The 22,466-nt window shown below is 27.4% G+C and overlaps 1 protein-coding gene across 2 annotated transcripts; it reads left to right on the forward strand.

The window, feature by feature from the left end:
- The first annotated feature begins 16,928 nt into the window (after positions 1 to 16,928).
- On the forward strand, positions 16,929 to 21,787 carry LOC101492715 (exportin-2). Of its 2 annotated transcripts, none has more exons than XM_027336350.2 (2): positions 16,929 to 20,042; positions 20,297 to 20,821. In XM_027336350.2, the coding sequence occupies exon 1, from the start codon at positions 17,130 to 17,132 to the stop codon at positions 20,040 to 20,042; it is 2,913 nt and encodes a 970-aa protein (XP_027192151.1). In that variant the 5' UTR covers positions 16,929 to 17,129; the 3' UTR covers positions 20,297 to 20,821. The 2 variants fall into 2 exon arrangements, with proteins under 2 accessions (XP_027192151.1, XP_004510663.1); XM_004510606.4 differs by lacking the exon at positions 20,297 to 20,821 and adding an exon at positions 21,364 to 21,787 and having other exon boundaries at positions 16,930 to 20,042.
- Positions 21,788 to 22,466: the final 679 nt, after the last annotated feature.

The raw sequence follows: 22,466 nt of genomic DNA on the forward strand, positions 1-22,466 counted from the left end.
TTGAAACGGTAATTAGTGTGTTTATCCATCTAATTTTTGCCTAATAATCATTTCAATGATAAATTTCTTTGCGTACAAGTTAATGGTACAGACTACCGAGGTGTAGTTTCTTCAAATATATCCAAATGATTTTTTTTCCCTTCAGTTATTTTTTTATTTCACTTTCATCTCTTTAAGTTACTTTTAGAATTTAGTTTTTCACTATAGTCTTTTTAATTTTTTCTTTTATTTTTTCATTTTGATACTTTTTTTTATACATATCAAGTTTGGTCATTTAAATAACAAAGGCTAAATAATATAACCGTTAATTATTATGCGCTATTAGAATATCGACACAACTTCTATAGACTCCAAATATTTTATTCTACATCTGAATTTTAAAAAATTGTATTGATATTCTTAATTTTATACATTGATTATTCTAAAATTTTATATTTAAACTTTATATACAAAATAAATATCTAGTCGGAACATACTATCTTCTTTCACATCGCATCTCCTCCCCACACTCACTACTGTCAATTTGTGACAACGACACCAAATATTAGAATGTAGATTTGAATGTTAGGGTTATGTGTTTTAGGGATTTTAGGAACTTAAATTATTTGAAATGGTTAATTTACTGATTTTAAGAACTCGTTATACCAATTAGGGTTTAATCTCATTAAATTAGATCTATTACTATTTGGTTTCAAAAAGTGTTGAAATGATGACTCTTTATAAATAGCAAAAAGGTTAGTACTAGCTTGAAGTTTTATTTAGATGTTATTTATAATTTATTTATTTTGATAAATTTAAATAAAATAGTTTAAATTTTTTGATATTTTATTAAGTAAAAGCATCATATTTTGAAATAATTTATAATTTTTAAAATTACATTTTTTTTAGTAGAGGTCTAATTTTTTATATTTGAATAGGACCTCCAAAAATATTAAGATGGCTCTGCCAAACACTTATGTCATTTCGGCCAATTTTATATTTGTATACTACATTATAACTTAATTAAAGAATCAAAATGGAGCGGAAACACTTAAAAGACCAACATTTCTAGTGTTTATAAGTTAAATATCAAAATATAACCCAAAAATATTAAAAGCTAAAATAAAATCTAAAAATAACTTAAGAGTCTCTTTGGGAGATTTCTTAGATAAAAGAGTTAATTTTTCTCTTTAAAATTAAAAAAATTATAAAATATTTTTAAGAATGAATGAAGTGTGATTGAAATAATATATCATGTTATTCTTTTTTTAATGATTTTTTTTAATTCTACATGTATATTAAAAAATATATAAACTTAGTCTTCTAAAACTCTCTCCTCTAAAATTTTGACTCTTAGAGGACACATAAGGTAGTTTATAACTTATAAGTTCAATGCGACCACGACAAAAAAAAAATGCTTGGTAATATTATCTTATAGTTTTTTTCACTAACTTATAATGTATTTTTTTTTATAAGTTACTTTAAGTAGTTTGTACTTATAACTTAACATTTTGTTTGTCAATTTTACCCTTACAATTTTAACTAAAACCCTTTTTTACCTTTACTAATTTATTTATTATAATTTAAAAAATAAAAAATAAAATATGTATATATTATAATTGGTATATATTAAAATAGAAATATGAAACATCAATCATTTCTCTTTAAAAAAAAAGTAAGATATCTTTCACTTCATACAACATTAAATATTCCATAATATTTATGTAATATGCGTTTATATTGATCAATGTTTGCAGTTAAATTTCACATTTATAGGATTGACATATATGTATTGAATATATTTTTAGAAAATAAAATATATATTAGATTAATAAACTTTAAATAACTAAAAAAATTAATCACTAACTTCAAAATATTTTAAATAATAATTAATTAAGAATTTTTATGAATAATAGTAATTAATTAGTGAATATTCACTTCTATTGCCTCCCACATCTATGTAACTTTCATTTCATTAGTGAGTAAGATTTATTAAGTACTGGTGGTGTTTAATATTATGGCCATTTACTTACCCTTTACTAATAGTTGGTGGCCTTACTAATTAATTTTTAATCGTATTTATTTTTAGTGGTAGTGCAAAGATTCACACATTTGTAATTGTATCCTATAAATAAGACTCGTTGTATGTAAATGTGACAACTTCAATAATTCAATACAAAGTCTTTCTTTTTCAATTTTTTTTTTCTCATTCATTTCTATTCTTTTATATAATTGTTATCATTTTGGTTAATTTCATAACACGTTATTAGCACAAAACACCATCATATGAGTGATGACCTAATTATCTTGAGGTTTATTGCAAGAATAATTATTTTTTTCCTCATCTCACTATCTTTTATTCATGATCTTATTTTTTTAATTGAGTATTCATGATCTTTTTTCTATGTTTTATCTCATATTTTTAAATGTCAATGTTTTACTTATTTCTTGCATATATATTTTATTGAGAAATTTCTTTGGCATGTATAATTATTATATCTTTATTTGTTTACACTTGTTGAACTCTTAAAGACTTTAACAATGAAGTTTGGTTGACGGATTGCAAAAGTGTGATTTCCTTAGATCTTCGTATATGATGATTTGTGATATAGTTCTTAAATAACTCATAATTTATTAATCAAACATCCTTGACGGATTGCACAAAAAATAAATTTTCTTGATCGTTGTTTATAAAGATCATTTGTGATACAATTCTTGAAGAACTAAAACAAATATAAAATTAAAGCATATATGAATAATCGCTCAAAAAATAAGTTTTCGTCAACATTGTTAGTGAATATTTGTGGTTGAATTCTTGAAGAACTAGATCTTTAAACTACGAATAAAGTCTACAAAATCTATTTCATCTTAATAGAATTGGAAACAAAGAAAAATGAGAGAAAATATGTATATTTTTATACCTCTTGAATATGTTCCGGAAGTAGTAAGATTGAGCAAATACTTTCAAAAATATTTGAAAGTTTAACCACATGTGATTGAACAAAAGAGTATTTATTGATTAATAATGAGAAATATCACATAATTTTTTTTTTTGTTATATATATACCAATGTTGTGGCTTTGGAAATTGCAGAGATTTTCATTGATGTGATATTGATGTATTACATGTGAAATCTTTAAAAAATTTATGAGTATGATTTGTGGATATGATATTTATTTATCTTAAAAGTTGTGAAGTAAATTGTTACGAATATAATAAAAATATCATTTTATGGGAAAAAAATAAATAAAAATAAAATAAAATGTGATATGGTTGGGTAGTTCCTAAAACAGTTAGATGTTTTTGTGTTATTATTTTCCTTTGTTATTGTTTATTACATAATATTATTTTCTCTTTTTATGCTATCTTAATGTTGTAAAATGAATGTAATGATGATGATCATACATATATTTGTCCAATTTCATTTAAGGATTACAGACGAATTCAAATCAATACAATTATTTATATATATAAAAGCACCATTTCATGAGAATAAATGATAATAGAAAATTTGGTATATTTGACTAATTCCTAAAGAACTACATCATTTTATGTTTTTATTTTACTTTAAAATCTCTAAAAATATTTATCTTCTTACTTATGATTTGAAATCTAACATATTGTTTCTCGGGAGAAACAATAAAAATAATTAGAGCAATTTTTTGTTCTTATTATTCTTGTTGTCTTGTATCAATTTTTTGTTCTTATTATTCTTGTTGTCTTGTATCAAGTACAAAATGGTATTGATAATATTTGATAGTTTTATGTCAATATTTTATTAAGAATTACAAACAAGATATGTGTCTCATACATAGTACATGTAAGCCACCTGTAGTAATATATGAATAATTTTTTAAGTATTCTAATTTCACCGTCCAATAAAGAATGTGCTGAAAAGAAAGTGTTTCAAGCATTGTTTAATTTTCATGCCATCATAATGACAGAACTACAAGCAAGTTGCACAAGATATATATATATATATATATATATATATATATATTTGAAGAAAAATGTATTAATAATATGAATTGGTAAATTATTTTCTTGAAATTCTCACGTTTCATTTCATGCATATATTTTGAATAATTTTTAATGAGCAAATACATACTTTATTTTGATTTATTTTATATTTTATTTAAATAAAATATATAGATATGACTTATTGAATTTTATTTGTTCAATGAAGTTTTGTGTTGTCGTTTATTTATATGTAAAAAGTCTTATTTAATATATGCATATGGTAATGCAAAACATAAATCAAGTCTTTATAATCTTTATATAAAGTTTCATTTAGAATATAAAATTTTAAAAGATATGATGATTTATTATTGATTAATTGGAATTAAAACAATTTAAACACATATCCTCGTAAATGTGAAGTTTATAAATCATATTAAAGTTTGTTATTAGCAAGAATAGATGAGTCATCTCATAATTATTACGACGAAAAATAATTAATTTTTATGCCAACATGTATTGACGAGCCATAAAATTCTTAATTAAATAATTGGCTTAATTACAGTTTTGGTCTCCCTATTTTAGCTGAATCGCGAAAGTAGTCCCCCCATTTTGTTTCTCCCCAGTTATGATCCCCAAAACAGAATTTTGGTCAAAAACTTAATGAAATTTCATTTTTTTAAAGTCGTACTACACCATTTATAATCATAGATTTCAGGTACAATTGTTGCAAATGAGATTTTGAGGCATGATGTGACTTAAATAAATGCAAAAAAAAAATGAAATTTCATCAAGTTTTGGACCAAAATTATGTTTGAGGGACCAAAACTGGGGAGAAACAAAATGGGGGGACTACTTTTGCAAATCAGCTAAAATAGGGGGACCAAAACTGCAATTAAGCCTAAATAATTTTTGTGTTATTAGTTTCCAAAGGAACTTGGCAACTTGAGAGAATGAATCTGTCACATTTCTAGGATGTATATGAGATTATATTTGAGAATCAATACACCGACCATTTGGATCAATACATTGATCATAAACTAAATGATGGTGTGTATATTTGTTGCAACTCACAACCAAAAGTTTTTGAGATTATTGTGTCAAACTAATTCGACTAAAAGATTTCTAAAAAGAATTTGAATAGTATTGGATGTTTATTAGATTTGATGATGAACATCATGTAGCATATGTTCATCCAGAAAAATGGACTTGAAAGTTCATTCTTTAGATGTCTAAAGTTAATTGCATGATCAATACTTGTGAGATCATAAATTCTAAATTCTACTTTGAAAACATTCAATCATGTATGTTGAGATATTGACTCACTTCAAGGCAACAAGTTAATATATGTTAGTCATTTCCTTAATTTTGAATCAATTTCTTGGTTGATATTCTAATATTTCTCATCTGAGAGATTTTTTAGATTTGTTGTGTATGTTTCAATTGTTCCAATATAATGCATTAAGATGAGTCGTAAAAGAATATTAAGAATATATATTGGATATAGAATCTTTATTTATAATAGAATATATTAAGACAGTCAAAAATAATTATTAATATATGTTATTATCTCATACTGATTCTTATACAAACTAGTTGAACGACATTCAAAAGATAACTCATTTTGAAAGTTTATGAAATCAATTATCAATTGTTCATACTCTAATCAAAATAAATGTCTATATTGAGAATTTAATATTACAAATAAATCTCAATTGCGTTTGAAACGTGATAGACAAGTCGATTCCATGTACAAAAACCTTCAAACAAAAGATAAACTAAAAACAAAGATATATCAAAATTTTAAAAAAATACATTGACATAATTGAAGCTAAAAAACTAAAGAATCTGTACATCCATAAATGTGGCACAAGTTCCACCATTTTATTGTGCCTCAATATCTCAAATAATATTTCTAAATATTTGTTTTTATTGATGTGTGAAAGCCCTTTTATTATTAGTAAAAAGTGTATAATGATTAAGGAGTGTGAATGTTGTCTAATTATTTAGATTTGTGGAACACTTGTCGTTCTTTGTGAGGCTCTCCCAAAAAATATCTTCTGTGCCCTTACAAGATGTCGTGGCCGTCTGGGCGCGGAATTTGTTTGTTCGTTTTTTTAATGAAGAAATAAATTGTTTGTCCTTAGTTCTTTAGTTTTGTTTTTTCCTCAACTTTATTTTGTAATCAAAAATAAAATAAACTTCAATTTTTAAGAGCCAGTTTAACTTTACTCCTTAAAGTAAAAATATAAAAATATTTAGGTGAAAATTGAATTAATGCCATGCCACCTAATAAAGACGCTTCTCAATTCGTACGTTACGGAAAGAGCCGAAGGGGACAGAAAAACACAATAGGCACTTGAACCACGTTGCGTTGCTTGTGCACAAATGAAACATACCAATAACAACCCAAAAAAAGCCAATCAATAGTGTGAAAATCATACTCACTCCCTCACACAATATTTGACAGAAAAAAAAAATGTATTTATGATCTTTATAATTTTCAATATTTTAATTGCATTTATTAATTAATATTATTTATATTATTTTTAATATATATTTATAATATTGATAATAATAAATTAATATATAATAAAAATAATTAAGTAAATGACATATTTTCTATTAAATTTATATCGCACAAAGAGAGTGCCGATAAGAAATATGAAAATATTTTATTGTTTGTGTGCAAATGCTAATGATTATACTTAATTATTATTGTAACACTTAACTATGTTTTTCTTGTCAAAAAGAACAATTAGGAATGGTATATATATATATATATATATGACATCTGTCAAACAATTTCATCAAACATCTATTGATAGTCTACTATTGATAGAATTTTGCAGTTATGCAATCGGTGATGGTAACAATTGGATGAAATTCTTTTCGATCTGTATTCTAATTTCATTAAATCAAGGTTAAAATAAAATTTAAATATAATTTATTTAATATATTTGAATATTGAAATATGTGATTGCATGATATCATACAACAAAAGATGGATTCAGAAGTTAATCATACAAGAATCAGTAGATTAATCCTATTTTAATTGTATCGGTAATTAGAATTCAAACTTTAATTTAGTATGTTGATTACTAGCATTATTATTTGTTGTTTACTTTCCAATAAATAATAATACCATTTATTTTATTTTAAATTAAAATAAAAATAATTTCTCTTTAAATCGTAAATTATTATTAATCACTAAAATATTACAACACGAACGCTAACGTTGTGTGTATTGTTATTTTTTTCATTTATATATTTGTTATTTGAGTAATTTTATAATACAATTGAAAATTCAGATGTTTTGATATAATTAAATCAAACCATCATCTATAATATTTTTTTCATAGGTAAGTTTGATCAAATTTTAAATTGAATATCATCAAATTTTAAAATTTTATATTTTTATTCTATTTTATAATAATTAATATTTATTTATTAAATTATATATAAAACTAACTAAAATTTTTCTTTGTTTTGTTTGTTATATTGCCGGTGTCTGTCGTCTATGTTCTCATCATCCGTGAGTTTATTAAAAATAAAAAATGAATTTGGAAAATGAAGTTGAGAGTTAGATAAAGAAGATAAAAAGGACAGTTTCTCGCAACTATGTAGAGACGAGAGTGATTTTCTTATGTGGCGGAATGCTCGTGCGATAAAGAAAATAAGTTTTGATTGATAATAATTTTAATTTTAATTAAAATAAAAAAATTTAATTTAATTTATTAAATTTATGAAAATTAAAAAAATAAATATACATACACATAATTTGATCAACTTAATATATAATATATATAAATTATGAAGGAACCAAAATAACATATTTATTAATTAAAAAATTAATACTATAATATATTTTAATTTCTAAGAGTCCAATAACAATTGCTTTCTTATTTTCCATTCAATATTCTGTATCAGTCACTACGTCCAACAACTAATTTTATAAACAATATACAGAAGATAAATTAATACGAAATTAATCCGTAACGCAGAGCTGCAGAAGTAAAAAATATAAGGCCATTGATAAAAACTGCCTTTTTATTTGCCGTTAATATTCTGCCCATTCGAAACTAATTTTAAAGAGAAATTCAGGACCGCTCACATGTGAGAAACAAGCATCAAGGCATTGAGCAAATGTTTTAGGTGTCCTACAAAAACAAAATTTTTTATTTAATAAAAAGTTTTCAACTTTTCTTTTACTTGAAACACATTTTAATATTTTTAAAATTAAAATCTATAAAATTTTATATAAAATATTTATTTTTGTTGCAAATTGTTTTATACTCTTTTCAATCCAATTAAATTGGTTAATGAAAGTAGTAGGGATGAGATAAATATTAGTTATAAATTAAAAAAATCATGAGATGAAGAGTGAGCATATTGGTCTTATAAGAAATATTAGTTATAAATTGAGAAATGATGACATAAGTTGGGAACATATTGTTAACATGAGTTATTGGAGTTGTACAATGTATACACACTATTTTCTTCTTCAACTAAAATATAGAAAATTTTACGTGACTTGTTGTAAAACTATTGAAATGTCTTATTTTATTTTTTGAAAAATATAAAAAAAAATAGATTTAAAAATATCATTAATTCTACTAAAGAAAATTTTTATTTAAATAAAATATTAATATTTTTTTTTAAAATCTCATAACATGTTTGATCGGTGTTTGGTAAATGTTAAACAGACGAACAACAATCACTTGCGGTTCAACTACTATAAGTGTGATATAAAGCAAAAATATTGGTCTTCTCTTTTTTTATATATATATATATATATATATATATATTCTATGACAAATTACGAAAAGGAACATATCCCTGCACTCCCTTGGGCCCATCCATGAAATGGCGAGTCTCATGAAATCTTAGTCATACAAAAATGAAAAATGGAAGACTTTAAATATTAAAAATACAAATTAATAGGGTGGGTTATTATTGTACATGAGGAAACCATACTAGTGAATTCATTCTCTTAAATCATCGATAAGCTCCACTCATGTCTTAATATATAAAACCAAATTGTACAATAAAAGATATAAAACCAAATTGTCGATTAACTGTTTTTGTATAATAAATTGTTGATTAATTATTGATCCTATACAAAGCTTCTCATGATTTTTTTAAGAAGCAAAAAAAATCTATTAAAAACAAACCTAGTCACAAGGTTGGAAATCAACAGCGAAGCAATCTACAAGAAACAAATCAACTATACAAAACAAATTCCAACCAAACAAACCCTAAACAAAGCTTCTCATGATAATTATAGCTAGTTTGTAGTTATTTGCTTGAGTAGTGTTGGGCAAAAAATTGAAAGGACATAATTAATAGTGGAGACCTTCAAAGATTCTATGACGAAATTAATGGATCCATGCCAAACAATCCACATCTAAATGGGGAGAAGAAACAAATGCTTATCTACCAAATAGGACCACAATTTAACTTGTCCTCTAAGTTTAGAGGCATGTGATTCAGCTTTCCAAAGACAAGGTTATGATTTGTAAAGGTTGTATAACGGATATATCAATCTTTATGATCCGTGAATATATTAATTTTAATCCCCTTTTTCATTTTATGTAGCCTTATTCAAAGTCAAAGAACCATTAATGTGTATGTGCTTGGTTAAATAATTCACAACAACCTCCAAAGTAACAAGACGGAAATATCAACTAGTGACCTGAATGTGCGAACAAGACTAGTGACATGAATGTACGGAAATATCAAATTAAAAAGAAAAAATAGTCAGTCAACATATATATATATATATACAATATTGACAACTCTAAAGTAATTGATTGAACTTGTCTGTTCTAGATTAAAATTAATATGTCAATATGAATAAAATAAATGCCACAGTAAAATAAGAAAATCAAACAACCTCATATTAAGATGACAAATAAAATAACATCGCACGTTGACAGCAAAATAATGAAAAAAAATAGATCTCTTTAAAAATCACTTATAAAATAAAAATAAATAAAAAATAATATAGAGAAATTATTTCAGAACAAAAAATGCCTTAACCTTTCTTCTATGACGAAAAAGAAAGACAGCTGAAAAATAAAAAAGAGTTTGCACGACTAAGTTTGGAAGAAAGTGTCTACAGAAGAAATAGTTCCTTTATTACTACTTATTTTAATCACTATTTCACTTTTATATCTACGACATAATCAGCATAACCAAACATTTTGGTAAAAATGAGTGCTACTTGACATTCTTTTTCCAACTCTCACTCTAATTAATATTCACTATAATATTTAGTGAAATCAAGATGACTTACATTAATTTCATCTAATAAAACACTAAAGATTAGAGTGATAGTTAACAAAAGAGTATTTTTAGTATACGTTATTAATATTCTATTGTTAATTAGAATTATTATTATAAAGAGGGCAATTTTCTGTCTCCAAATGAGAATTCATTGGGAAGCAATACAAGGTTCAAAATTGTTTGTCTTATTATCTCCATTATTTGTGATTGTTTTCTTGTTTAATGAACAACAAGTAAATTATGTGTCTTCACATGAGTCATATATATTAACATATAAAAAATCATCATTATTTAATATAACATGTTATCTAAATTTGCAACCATTTGATTAATGACATACATTTATTCCGTACATAACTTATATTGTAGATTATAATTAGTGTTTATAATTTTCTTTAACTTTATATTTATTAGATTTCAAGAATACATAATATTAATGAAATACATATTTTTTATTTATTTAATTAATTTGTGAAAAATCATCTATTAATTAGTAACATATTTGTGTATAGTTTATTTATTAGTAAATTATGTGTATTATATTTTTTTTCAAAATTTAATTTAAAAAATATTCAAGAGACGTAATACTAATAAAATATATTTGTCTCATATGCATAGTTTATTTAGTAAATGATAATATTCGTATTATAGTTTTTTAAAATTTTTGTTTATAAGTTATTTAAGAGATACCCTATTAATGAAATACATATTTCTCTTTTCGTCAATTAATTTATGGAATTTTTTATAACTAATTAACTGTTGACAAATATTTGTTATGTATGTCTTTTTAAAAAAATAAATAAAGAAAATTATTATTAATAATGATAATAAATATTTGACCTGTGTATATAATTTATATAGTAAATTATAATTATTGTATTATAATATTTATCTAGAAGGTATTTAAAAGACATACTATTGGTGAAATATAAATTTCTCTTTTAACTAATTGGTTTGTGCCAATTATTTTTTTAACTAATTAAGTAGTGAAAAATATTTATTTAGTAAATAATTTATATAATAAATTATAATTGAGGTATTATAGTTATCTTCATAAAAAATTTGATAAGATATTCAGAGATAAAAACTATTACTCCTCCAATCTCACAATATAAGCAAAAATATGTTTGAAAAAAATTTATGTATGTAGTTCAAAAATTATCAAATAAAATGAATGTATGTGGTCCAAATTTGTTTATATCATATCATCAATTTTTTTGTTAACTTTTCTATAATACATCATAGTTCTTCAATTCACATGTAGATCATTGCTACATTTGGGGATTCTATAAGACCTATCCTTAATCATCATTGTTGATTAAACAAAATGGATATAAGGGGCCGTACACATATTAACCATTAGACGAAACTTGAATTTTTTCTCCTCACTTCAAAATACTTATACGTATGTATAGCCTTGACCACAAACACTCAACTTTACAAAAGTGTTCTCGAAATGCTTGTTTTCCTATATGTTGCCCCATCTTCAATCTATTTGATAATGGTATTTTATACGAAGGTAATTTTGTTTTTTATGGCTCTAGTACTTCTTTATGTCTTTCTATTGTATTATATTTTTGAGACTTTACATTTTATGTTCCATTTGAACCGTAATTTCCTTCTTCATCTCCTCAAAGTTTTTAAATGTTGGATATATATGATTTGAACAACCTCATTATTTTTCAGAGTTATCCGAATTCATTTATTACAATTTATTGCATCATTCATTACACGTTGAAGAGACAAGAAAAAATCACTAAGTCTTGTTTAAATAATTTTTATCAACCAAGATTTTTTTTGGAGTTATTTTATTAATTAAGATATGTTTTATTTTATAGATTTTTACTTTTTGTGTATATTCACTTTTTTTTAATGGCTAGTTTTAATTGAATCTAAACATTTTTAAAAAGAAGTCGAGTCACCGTACATGATATGAATAATTAATTTACTCGTATGTTAAACTCTGATACAAGCAAATATTGATAAGTATTCACATTTTAAACATCTTTAAATTAATTCTTTAATATTGTGAGGAGATAACCATTATAATATATTACGATTTTTTATTTAAGTCATTAATAAAAGAAAATTTGAGAAAAAGTAAATTGAATAATATTGATATTAGAGAGAATTGAATTACATATATAGGTTTACATAGACTTATATAATCAATTATATAAACAACTAATTAGTGTAAAATATCTAAGTAACTAGTGTAACTAATTAACTATCTAACCAACTAAAATATATAATATCCTCCTCAAGCTAGAATGCATTTAATACACTTCAAGTTTGGAAAATCTCAAGAAAGAAATCCAAAAAAAAAATCGGTTAAAAGGAATTTAAAATACAAAAATTTCATTGGCTAAAAGAATTTAAAACATTAAAAATTAATTAGTGAAAGAATATGAATTTTATGTTTGACTATTCATATTATCAATAGAAGCTAATATGTCAATTAGGCTGAAAGGAATGAATTTTGTATAGCTATCCATGATCTTGATGAATATAAGCTAAATGCCAATGAGGCTTTCTAAAAAAGAATATCGCAATTTTTTTAAAGGAATTCTTCTTTGTTTGAGACAAGAATTTTTTTTATATAGTCTTGCTTTTTTGCTTTGATTTTTGTATCACGATCTTTATCATTGATCTTCGTGTTGTTTTCTTGAATTCTTCATCCAAGACAATGTTTTTTGAACCAATTTGTTTAACAAAAGCTTTTGTTGAAATGCCATTTAGGCTAAGAAACCTTTTTGCTAAAATGTCAAATATATATGTACATCTAACAAAACTTTAACATTATGAATTTTGAATCATTGATCATTTTTTGCAATTGAAGAAGATGAACAGCTGGTGGTGACATATAGTTTTTTTATAGAGCTTTGAAACAAGATTTGTTTTTCAAGAAAAGATGTGCAATGCTACATATTGCTCAATCTTTGAAATTGTGAAGAAGGTTGTATTATTGATTATTCCAATTCTTACAATTCTATTTTGTGACATGTGTAAAGGAATATGCACTTCTATGGACTTCAAGTATTGCAGAGTGAATTTGTTGCACCATTATACATGGTTGTAAATCTATTTTGAGACCACTCAAAAGTGGTTGAAAAAATAAATCAAAATTCATTTAGATTTTTTTATAGGAAACTTCAAGAATTAAAAGAGAAATTAGAAAAGTCGAAATGATTCAATGAAGTTTCGAAAAAAAAATTCTCAAAAAAAATTTGAGAAATAATATAGCGGAATAAATACTCTTTCTGATACAATATTATAATTATTGATTTAAGTCATTGATAAGAGGTAAGTAGAGAAAAGTAAATTGAATAATATTAAAAATAGAGATAATTGAATTACATCAATGGTTACATAAACTAATATAGTCAATTTGATAAATAATTGACTAGTGTAAAATATCTAATTAGCTAGTGTAACTAAGTAACAAATTTAACTAATTAACCAACTAAGATATCTAATATAATCCGAGGTAGGTTAGTAATTGTATTTGCTTTAATAGAGTTTAAAGTTTAAGATTAAATGTATTTGTTGTTTTAGAGCAAATTATTTAATTTAGGCTTAAATACCTTTATAACCCCTTAACCTAGTTTTTAAGTTCAGTTTTTTTTTCCCTATCTTTAAAATCAGTCAATCTAATCCCTTAATTTAAGTAAGTTAACACAAGTTTGTCGTTTCTATCAAGTTAAAGTTAAATGTGGTTAAGAGTTGATAATATGACATATATGCGTATTTAACTAATTATACAAATACAATCATTGGTCATCTTTTCCCAAATTGCTTTTTCATCCCCAAAATATGTTTAAGGTTTACCAAATCTCATTTCTCCATTAAATTTGTTGAAATTTCGAGGAAAAAATATAAATGTCGAGTAATAGTAATTCTTCCTCTTCCTCGCATTCATGCAAAGTATGTGAACTTTGGCTCAAGAAATAGGTCACAAAGTTCCCAAAAACACAAACACTCCAAATCCAAAAAACTCTAACCCTAACATACATTTAGTCTTCTCATACTATAACCATTGTATCATGCCGTCCTTTGTCGCAAATACAATGTTATTGAACCCAATTTCTCCATCAACAACTTTTGTTTTTCTTAATTTTTCATTGTTTGGTTCTACAATTATTTTCTTAGGGTTTTTATTTTTTATTTTTTATTTCTCCTATTTTATTTTACTTAAAGTATTAACTCTATAGTAAGAGTTTAGTCTAGTAACTTCAATGTTCTAAGTTCAAATTTTCTAGGAATAATTGTAAAATGAGCATTATTAATTAATAATTATTTTTCCTTCTCCAATTCAAAAATTACAAACAAATCCGTATAACACAAAATCCTAATTGTCCCTCTCATGCTTTCCACAACCGCCAAAACCCTTGAATTACTCATTGGACTCAATTATAAAAAAAAATGCTTAAATTTGTTGATAACTTATCCACATTTATTGTTATTATTCCATAAACGCCTTTAAATTATTTCATGAATATTGTGACAAAGATAACCATTATATTTAGAGGTAGGTTAATAAATGGATTTGCTTGTATAGAGTTTAAAGTTAAAAATTTAGCGGTAAATTAGAAAATGTATTTGTTGTTTTAGAGCAAATAAACTAAATTTAGGCTCAAATGTTTTTATGATCCCTTAACATGGCGTTTAAGTTTAGTTTGATTTCATATTTTTAAAATCAGTTAATCTTATCCTTTAATTTACATAAATTAAGGTTAGTTGGTTATTTCTATCAAGTTAGAGCTAAATGTTGTTAAGGGTTGACGGTGTGACATATGGTGCATATTTAATTACTTATACAAATATAAATATTGACTCTTTTTTTCAAATTAATTCTTCATTCTCAATTCTAAATTAGAGTTTATCAAATCTCATTTTTCTTTAAAATTTGTTAATATTTCATAAATTGTAAATGCGAGTAGTAGTATTTTCTTGACTCAAGAATATAGGTCACATGATTCTTTGTCTTCCTCACTAAATTCATGCTCTATTTTCCAATCAAAAACACACAAACATCCAAATTCAAATAAACTCTAAACCTAAGATACCCATAGTTTTTCCCATACCACAAACGCTGTATCATATCATTTTTTGCCGCAAACAGAATGTTACAGAGCCCAACATCTCTAACGACAACCTCCATCTTTATTTTTTCCTTGGCTGGTTCTACAACCTTTTTTTTTTAGGTTTTTATTTGTTTTAATTTTTTGTCTTTTTATTTTACTTGAGTTGTTAGTTTAATGATAAGAATTTACTCTTGTAACCTAAAGATATTCGAGTTTATATCAGAGACAGTTGTAAAATAACTATTAATATCACTTTGATTAATGATTTTTTTAATCCTTTTCCTCAATAAAAAAAATAAAAAAAACAAATGATATTTATATATATACTTCTTAAGAAAATGGATAATGCACTATCAATATAAACCAATTTTAGTTTTATAACTACAATAAGTAAAATAAAATAAATTTCTACACCACTAAGTAAAGTAAAATAAAATAAGCCATTGATTTTAAAATTCTACACCAAATCCTCTTATATTCGAAACAAAATATTAAATTGTATTGTTTTATAAACTCTTATAGGAAGTCCTATCATGTGTTTGTGACCAAGGTGAATAATTTTTTTGTTAGGCTTAATAGGAAGTCGCATCGCGACCATGTAGTTGGGTAATTTTTTTTAATAATAATAATTACCTTATACCACAAAAAATAATCAATAACTATTTAATGTATTTTGTTTCATGTTATTAATATAATTTATTATTATTATTTATTAATTAGATAAAAAAAAGGAAATTGTTAACAAAATAGGAGGAAATGTTAACACGTTATTTGTTTTTCTACATCTATTTAACCGCATTATTATTATTATTATTACAATTCTATTCTTGCAGATAAATTAACCACTTAATTCTATTTTGTTAAAAACTTCCTCCTATTTTTTTATAAATAAAAATAATTATAATTAAAAATGATAAATTATAACAATAACATGAAACAAAATACATTAAATAGTTATTGATTATTTTTTTATGGTGTAGGGCAATTATTATTATTATTTATTAATGTATTTTATTTTATTAACAGTATTTTAATTTTTTAAATATTTAAATTATTTTTAATTTATTAAATAATTAATAACTAAATTATTAAAATAAAAATAAAAATTAACTCACTAGTAGCATCTCGAGGATGCAACCTCCAACTAAGTCTATAAACAAATTTCTTCACTTGGTCTCAGAACTAGGATGTGACTTCATGTAGAGTTTAAAAGATAAGATAATTAATATTGTATTTGCAATGGAAGACAATTTAGTGTGGAATTTAAAAAAAAAATATTAATATAAAAATTCTCCAAAAACCAACTTGTGTTAATATACATAAATTAAGTTAATTAAAAAAAATTAAAGGATCAATTTAGAGTTAATTGATCAAAATTAAACTTAGAAACTAAGTCATAGGATAAAAAAGGTATGAAAATTTTAAAAAGTATTTTTTTAGATTTTTTTAAAATAGTTTTTAACTCAAAACATACATTTATAATTATAACAAAATTTGAAAAAAATTTAAATTTAAGAAAATATAATTGATTAAGTTAACAATATTTGACTAAAAACAATGAAGGAAGTTTACGGGCAAAAAAGGATAATAGACTATAAAGGTATTTAATAATAGTAATGAAAATGTGATAGTGATAAACCCTTGTTTCAAAATCCCACATTTCCTCTTCGATTTCCCTCTCCGAACCTACCCAAACCCTCACTTTCTTTTTCTCTCTTCCATTTTCTGATCCGTTTTATTTAATTTCCTTCATTTCTAGACAAATTATCTTCGAAATACAAAACCCTAATCTCTCACCAATTCTCACACTCAATTCAATCCATGGAGTGGAACCCTCAGACTCTCCAATTCCTCTCCGAATGCTTCCTCCACACTCTCTCTCCGGCACCTGAGCCTCGCCGCCGCGCCGAATCCTCTTTATCCGAAGCTTCCGACCGTCCCAACTTCGGCCTCGCCGTTCTCCGCCTTGTCGCTGAACCATCCATCGATGAACAGATCCGTCAAGCCGCCGCCGTCAACTTCAAAAACCACCTCCGTCTCCGATGGTCTTCCGAAGACAATCCGATCCTCGAACCCGAGAAGGAACAGATCAAAACCCTAATCGTACCTCTCATGCTCTCCACAACTGCCAAAATCCAATCTCAGCTTAGCGAAGCCCTAGCTATTATCGGTAACCACGATTTCCCCAAATCATGGCCTTCACTCCTCCCTGAACTTGTCTCTAATCTTCAGAAATCATCTCAGGCTTCCGATTACGCTTCAATTAACGGTATTCTCGGTACTGCTAATTCAATTTTTAAGAAATTTCGTTTTCAGTTCAAAACCAATGATCTCTTGCTTGATTTGAAGTATTGTCTTGATAATTTTACTGCTCCTTTGCTTGAAATTTTCCTCAAGACTGCTTCATTGATTGACACGGCTGCCGCTGCGGTACCACCGCCGCCTGCTGCTAACCTGCGACCGCTTTTTGAGTCGCAGAAATTATGCTGTAGGATATTTTATTCGCTGAATTTTCAAGAGCTTCCTGAGTTCTTTGAGGATCATATGAGGGAATGGATGACTGAGTTCAGAAAGTATCTTACTACTAGTTATCCTTCTCTTGAGGGTAGTGGACCTGATGGTCTTGCTCTTGTGGATGAACTTAGGGCTGAAGTTTGTGAGAATATTAATCTTTATATGGAAAAGAATGAGGAGGAGTTTCAGGGTTTCTTGAATGATTTTGCACTTGCTGTGTGGACTTTGTTGGGGAATGTGTCGCAGTCGACTAGTCGTGATCAACTTGCTATCACGGCTATCAAGTTTTTGACCACAGTTAGCACCAGTGTTCACCATGCTTTATTTGCTGGTGATGGAATTATACCACAGATTTGCCAGGGTATCGTGATCCCAAATGTGAGGTTGAGGGAAGACGATGAAGAGCTGTTTGAGATGAATCATATTGAGTATATTAGGCGGGATATGGAAGGTAGTGATCTTGATACGCGGAGGAGGATTGCTTGTGAGCTGCTTAAGGGAATTGCCACACATTATGGAGATGCTGTAAGAAGCATTGTTTCTGCGCAAATACAGAGTTTGTTAAGTTCTTTTGCTGCAAACCCAACAGCTAATTGGAAGGACAAGGATTGTGCTATATACTTGGTAGTTTCTCTTTCAACAAAGAAGGCCGGAACTAGTTATGTCTCCACAGATCTTGTCGATGTTCAAAGCTTTTTTGAATCTGTTATTGTCCCTGAGCTGCAAAGTTCGGATGTGAATGGGTATCCAATGCTTAAGGCAGGTGCACTCAAATTCTTTACTATGTTCCGGTCTCAAATATCGAAACATGTAGCATTGAAGTTTTTACCAGATTTGGTTCGTTTCCTTGCGGCGGAGTCCAATGTTGTTCATTCTTATGCTGCAAGCTGTATTGAGAAGCTCTTATTGGTAAAGGATGAGGGAGGTGCTCCACGTTATAGTTCGGCAGATATCAATCCAATTTTCGCAATGCTGATGAACAATCTTTTTAGTGCCTTGAAGCTCCCAGAGTCTGAAGAGAATCAGTATGTAATGAAATGTATTATGAGAGTTCTTGGAGTTGCAGATATATCACTTGATGTTGCTCGGATTTGCATTGAGGGGTTGGGATCACTTCTTTCTGAAGTTTGCAAAAATCCAAAAAATCCCATCTTCAATCATTATCTCTTTGAGTCAGTAGCCATTCTTGTGAAGCGGGCTTGTGAGAGGGACCCATCTCTTGTGTCTGTTTTTGAATCAAGCCTTTTTCCTAGGCTTGAAATAATATTGACCAATGATGTAGCTGAGTTTTTCCCGTATACATTTCAGTTGCTTGCTCTTCTTGTTGAGTTAAACAGACCACCCATCCCACCAATCTACATGCAGATATTTGAGATTCTTTTGTCGCCTGATTCTTGGAAGAAAGCCTCAAATGTTCCTGCCCTTGTGCGTCTACTCCAGGCCTTCCTTCAAAAGGCACCAAATGAGATCAGCCAAGGGGATAGACTGACCAAAGTACTTGGCATATTCGACACATTAATCCAATCTTCAAGCACTTCTGAACAAGGATTTTATGTGCTTAACACTGTCATCGAAAGTCTTGAGTATGATGTTATTAAGCCTTATATTTCTCATATTTGGGCTGCTATTTTTAGAGAGCTCCAGAAAAGGAGGACAGTAAAGCTCCTCAAGTCACTTTTGATATTTATTTCACTCTTTCTGATTAAACATGGTTCTTCAAGTGTCATAGAGACTATGAACACTGTCCAGCCAGATATATTTAGTGCTATTTTAACCCAGTTCTGGATTCCTAATCTTAAGTTGATTACTGGAGATATAGAGCTCAAATTGGCTTCAGTTGCTTCAACCAGACTCATTTGTGAGTCTCCACTCCTTTTGGATCCTGCAGCTTCTGTGTCCTGGGGTAAAATGGTGGACAGTATTGTGACACTTCTTTCCCGAGCAGAACAAGATAGAGTTGAGGACGAAGCTGACATGCCAGATATTACAGAAAATGTGGGTTATGCTGCCACCTATGTCCGGCTTTACAATGCTGGAAAGAAAGAAGAAGATCCACTTAAAGATATAAGAGATCCCCGGGAATTTTTTGTTGCTTCATTGTCCCGACTTTGTACACATTCTCCTGGGAGGTACCCGCAGGTCATCACTGAAAATGTTGATCCCGTGAATCAGGCAGCATTGCTTCAACTTTGCAACACTTACAACCTCACATTAGTTTGAGTAAGTTGGTACTTGAGTTATTTTCTTCAGTTTTGATTGTGCTTATTTGTTTTCTGCTCACTTTTGAGATAAAAAAATATTTTCCAATTTTTTCGAATGGTTTATTTTTGCTGTTAAACAACATTTTATTCTGTATTCATCTCAGTTCTTTTGGACTAAATACCAATCTAGCTTTATATATTGTTGACCCTTTTATCTGGGGGGTATTTCGTTTCTATGTTACTGTAGTAATATTTATCTGTTTTTATTGGTAGCAACTAGCAAGGGAAGACAGTTCATATATACATGTTGTTCCCACTTTTTGTCTCTCCATATCTGTTTGTTATGCTGGATTACGAGGTACTAAAATTTTCAAGAATGGGTGTATTATAGTATTCAACACCTAACACTGAAAACCATGGTTCAAGAAACAAAAACATTCACTTTTCTCAATAAGTTTGTCTGGTTTCTCTTGGCTCGCTGTAATACTTATTTCCAAGTTGCAGTTTATATGGGATTCATCTAGAAGATCTAAAATTTCATTATTTGATTATAAATTTATCATTAAACTCTAAGGATTTTTTTTTCCGGTGATGCTAGAATGAAATATTGTAATCTGGACCATTTCACTGTAATCATGTAGTCTCAATTCATCAAATGCTCAATCATTGATTTCCGTAATATGAAATTATCGTGGTTGGTTGACTGCTTAATCTCTAAGCTAGCTGCATTTTCTCTGATAAAATGTATAAGAACTACCCCGCATGTTTAGTATTTAAGTCTGTTCTGTGTTATTCTCATTCTCTTTGGTTTAACTACATGCTTAATAGTTTGTCTATGAGATTAATTTTTTTTTGGTTGGAGGTCGAGAAAGATAATAAATTGTTTTGGTTTGAGAAAAAGGGAAAAGAATAAAATGTTTTCCTCTCTCCCTTTGTTTGGTTGGGTAAAAAGTGAGAAGATAAAAGTTATGTTAATTTAAAAGATAAATATGCTTCTGAAGGGTATAAATGAAAAATGCACAACTTTCTCTCCTCTTCTCAAGTTTGGAGCGTAAGAAACAAATTGGGACCCATCTATTGGTTTCTCTCTTTTTCTATTACCAAACGGGATACTCTTTCTCTCTTCCCTTGTTCTCTATTTCCTCTTTCTTTTCTACCGAATAAAATTCCGACTTTAGGAGTATCATGCTGATACAACACTGCAGGAAATGTGTTTTGGATGCTGCAGCTGACTTGTATTGTGTTATGCTTTTTTGCTCAATTATCCAACTCTATAGGTCATGTTTACTGATTAGTGAGTTAAACAAATGATCTAATGAGGCATTCATTCTATTTCTCAGGATCTTGTGCTGGAATCCAATTGGGCGTTGCTGTCTGCAACCTCAGCCTTTTGCAACATTTGAGTGGTCTATTATTCTCAGCCTAATACCAATTATACTTCTTGCATTGCAACAAAGGAGATTTAAACGACCATTATCATCATCATCCAATTTTTGCCGGTGCCATGATTTTATGCGGTGATGAACTGAGATTTTCTGTTATTCCCATTTTGAATTCTGTAGGCATGTGTTTGAAGTGCCATTTGGTCTGTTGGGATTTTAGTGTGAATCTTTTTCATGCTCCCCTTTCCTCAATTTCCTGCAGTTTCGCTTGTTGAACATGCATGCCTATGAGCAAATGGTAGTGAATATCTTCAGTCAATTTTGTGTAAACTTGCATATTGAAGTAAATGGCAAGTGTTGTTGATAGCGATTCCATATTTTATTTTAAGACTATTATTATTAGTAGGGTTAAATGTTTTTGGCCTTCTTGAAAATATTGCATTTTTGTACAATTTTTTCATTTATTTCTCAAGTACAAAATAATGTGCTTTTTGTCTCTTTCAGAGTAGTGGTGGAAATAGTTTAGGTTTAGTTTTGTAAAGCTAGTAGCACCATTACTGAAAAGATGGTAGAAATTGGGTTTGGGTGATTTGAGCATCTAGAGAGAAGAAATGTAGATTCTTTAGTAAGGAGAGTAGATCTGATAGATTGATTAGATAGATTAGATGGAGGATAATTAAATCACTAGAGCTAAATTTAAAAAAACTGAGAAACTATTTAGAAATTATTAATACTTATAGATTAATTAGTTGGATATAGAAAATGTTATACAATAAAATATTATTGTATCAATTGATTGATGTAGCGAATTAAACTTAGTGATGTAAAGTCAATTATCTCCCATCCCATATTAGTTTCTCTGTTCCAGATCTCTCTTTTCCAGTTAGGTTACTCAAGCATACGTCCTCATCAGAGGCATGAGAAGCATGAGTTGAGTTGTTGACTGTGAAATTGGTTCAGTCACAACAAAGTCCATCTCAAAGATGACATGTCTAGATTCAACACTATGAACCAATTTAATCTCCAATTGCAAAGGCTGCATTGTAGTAGCCGATATTAAA

The sequence above is a fragment of the Cicer arietinum genome, chromosome 7, assembly GCF_000331145.2.
Source record: "Cicer arietinum cultivar CDC Frontier isolate Library 1 chromosome 7, Cicar.CDCFrontier_v2.0, whole genome shotgun sequence".
In the NCBI taxonomy this organism is placed as follows: domain Eukaryota; kingdom Viridiplantae; phylum Streptophyta; class Magnoliopsida; order Fabales; family Fabaceae; genus Cicer; species Cicer arietinum.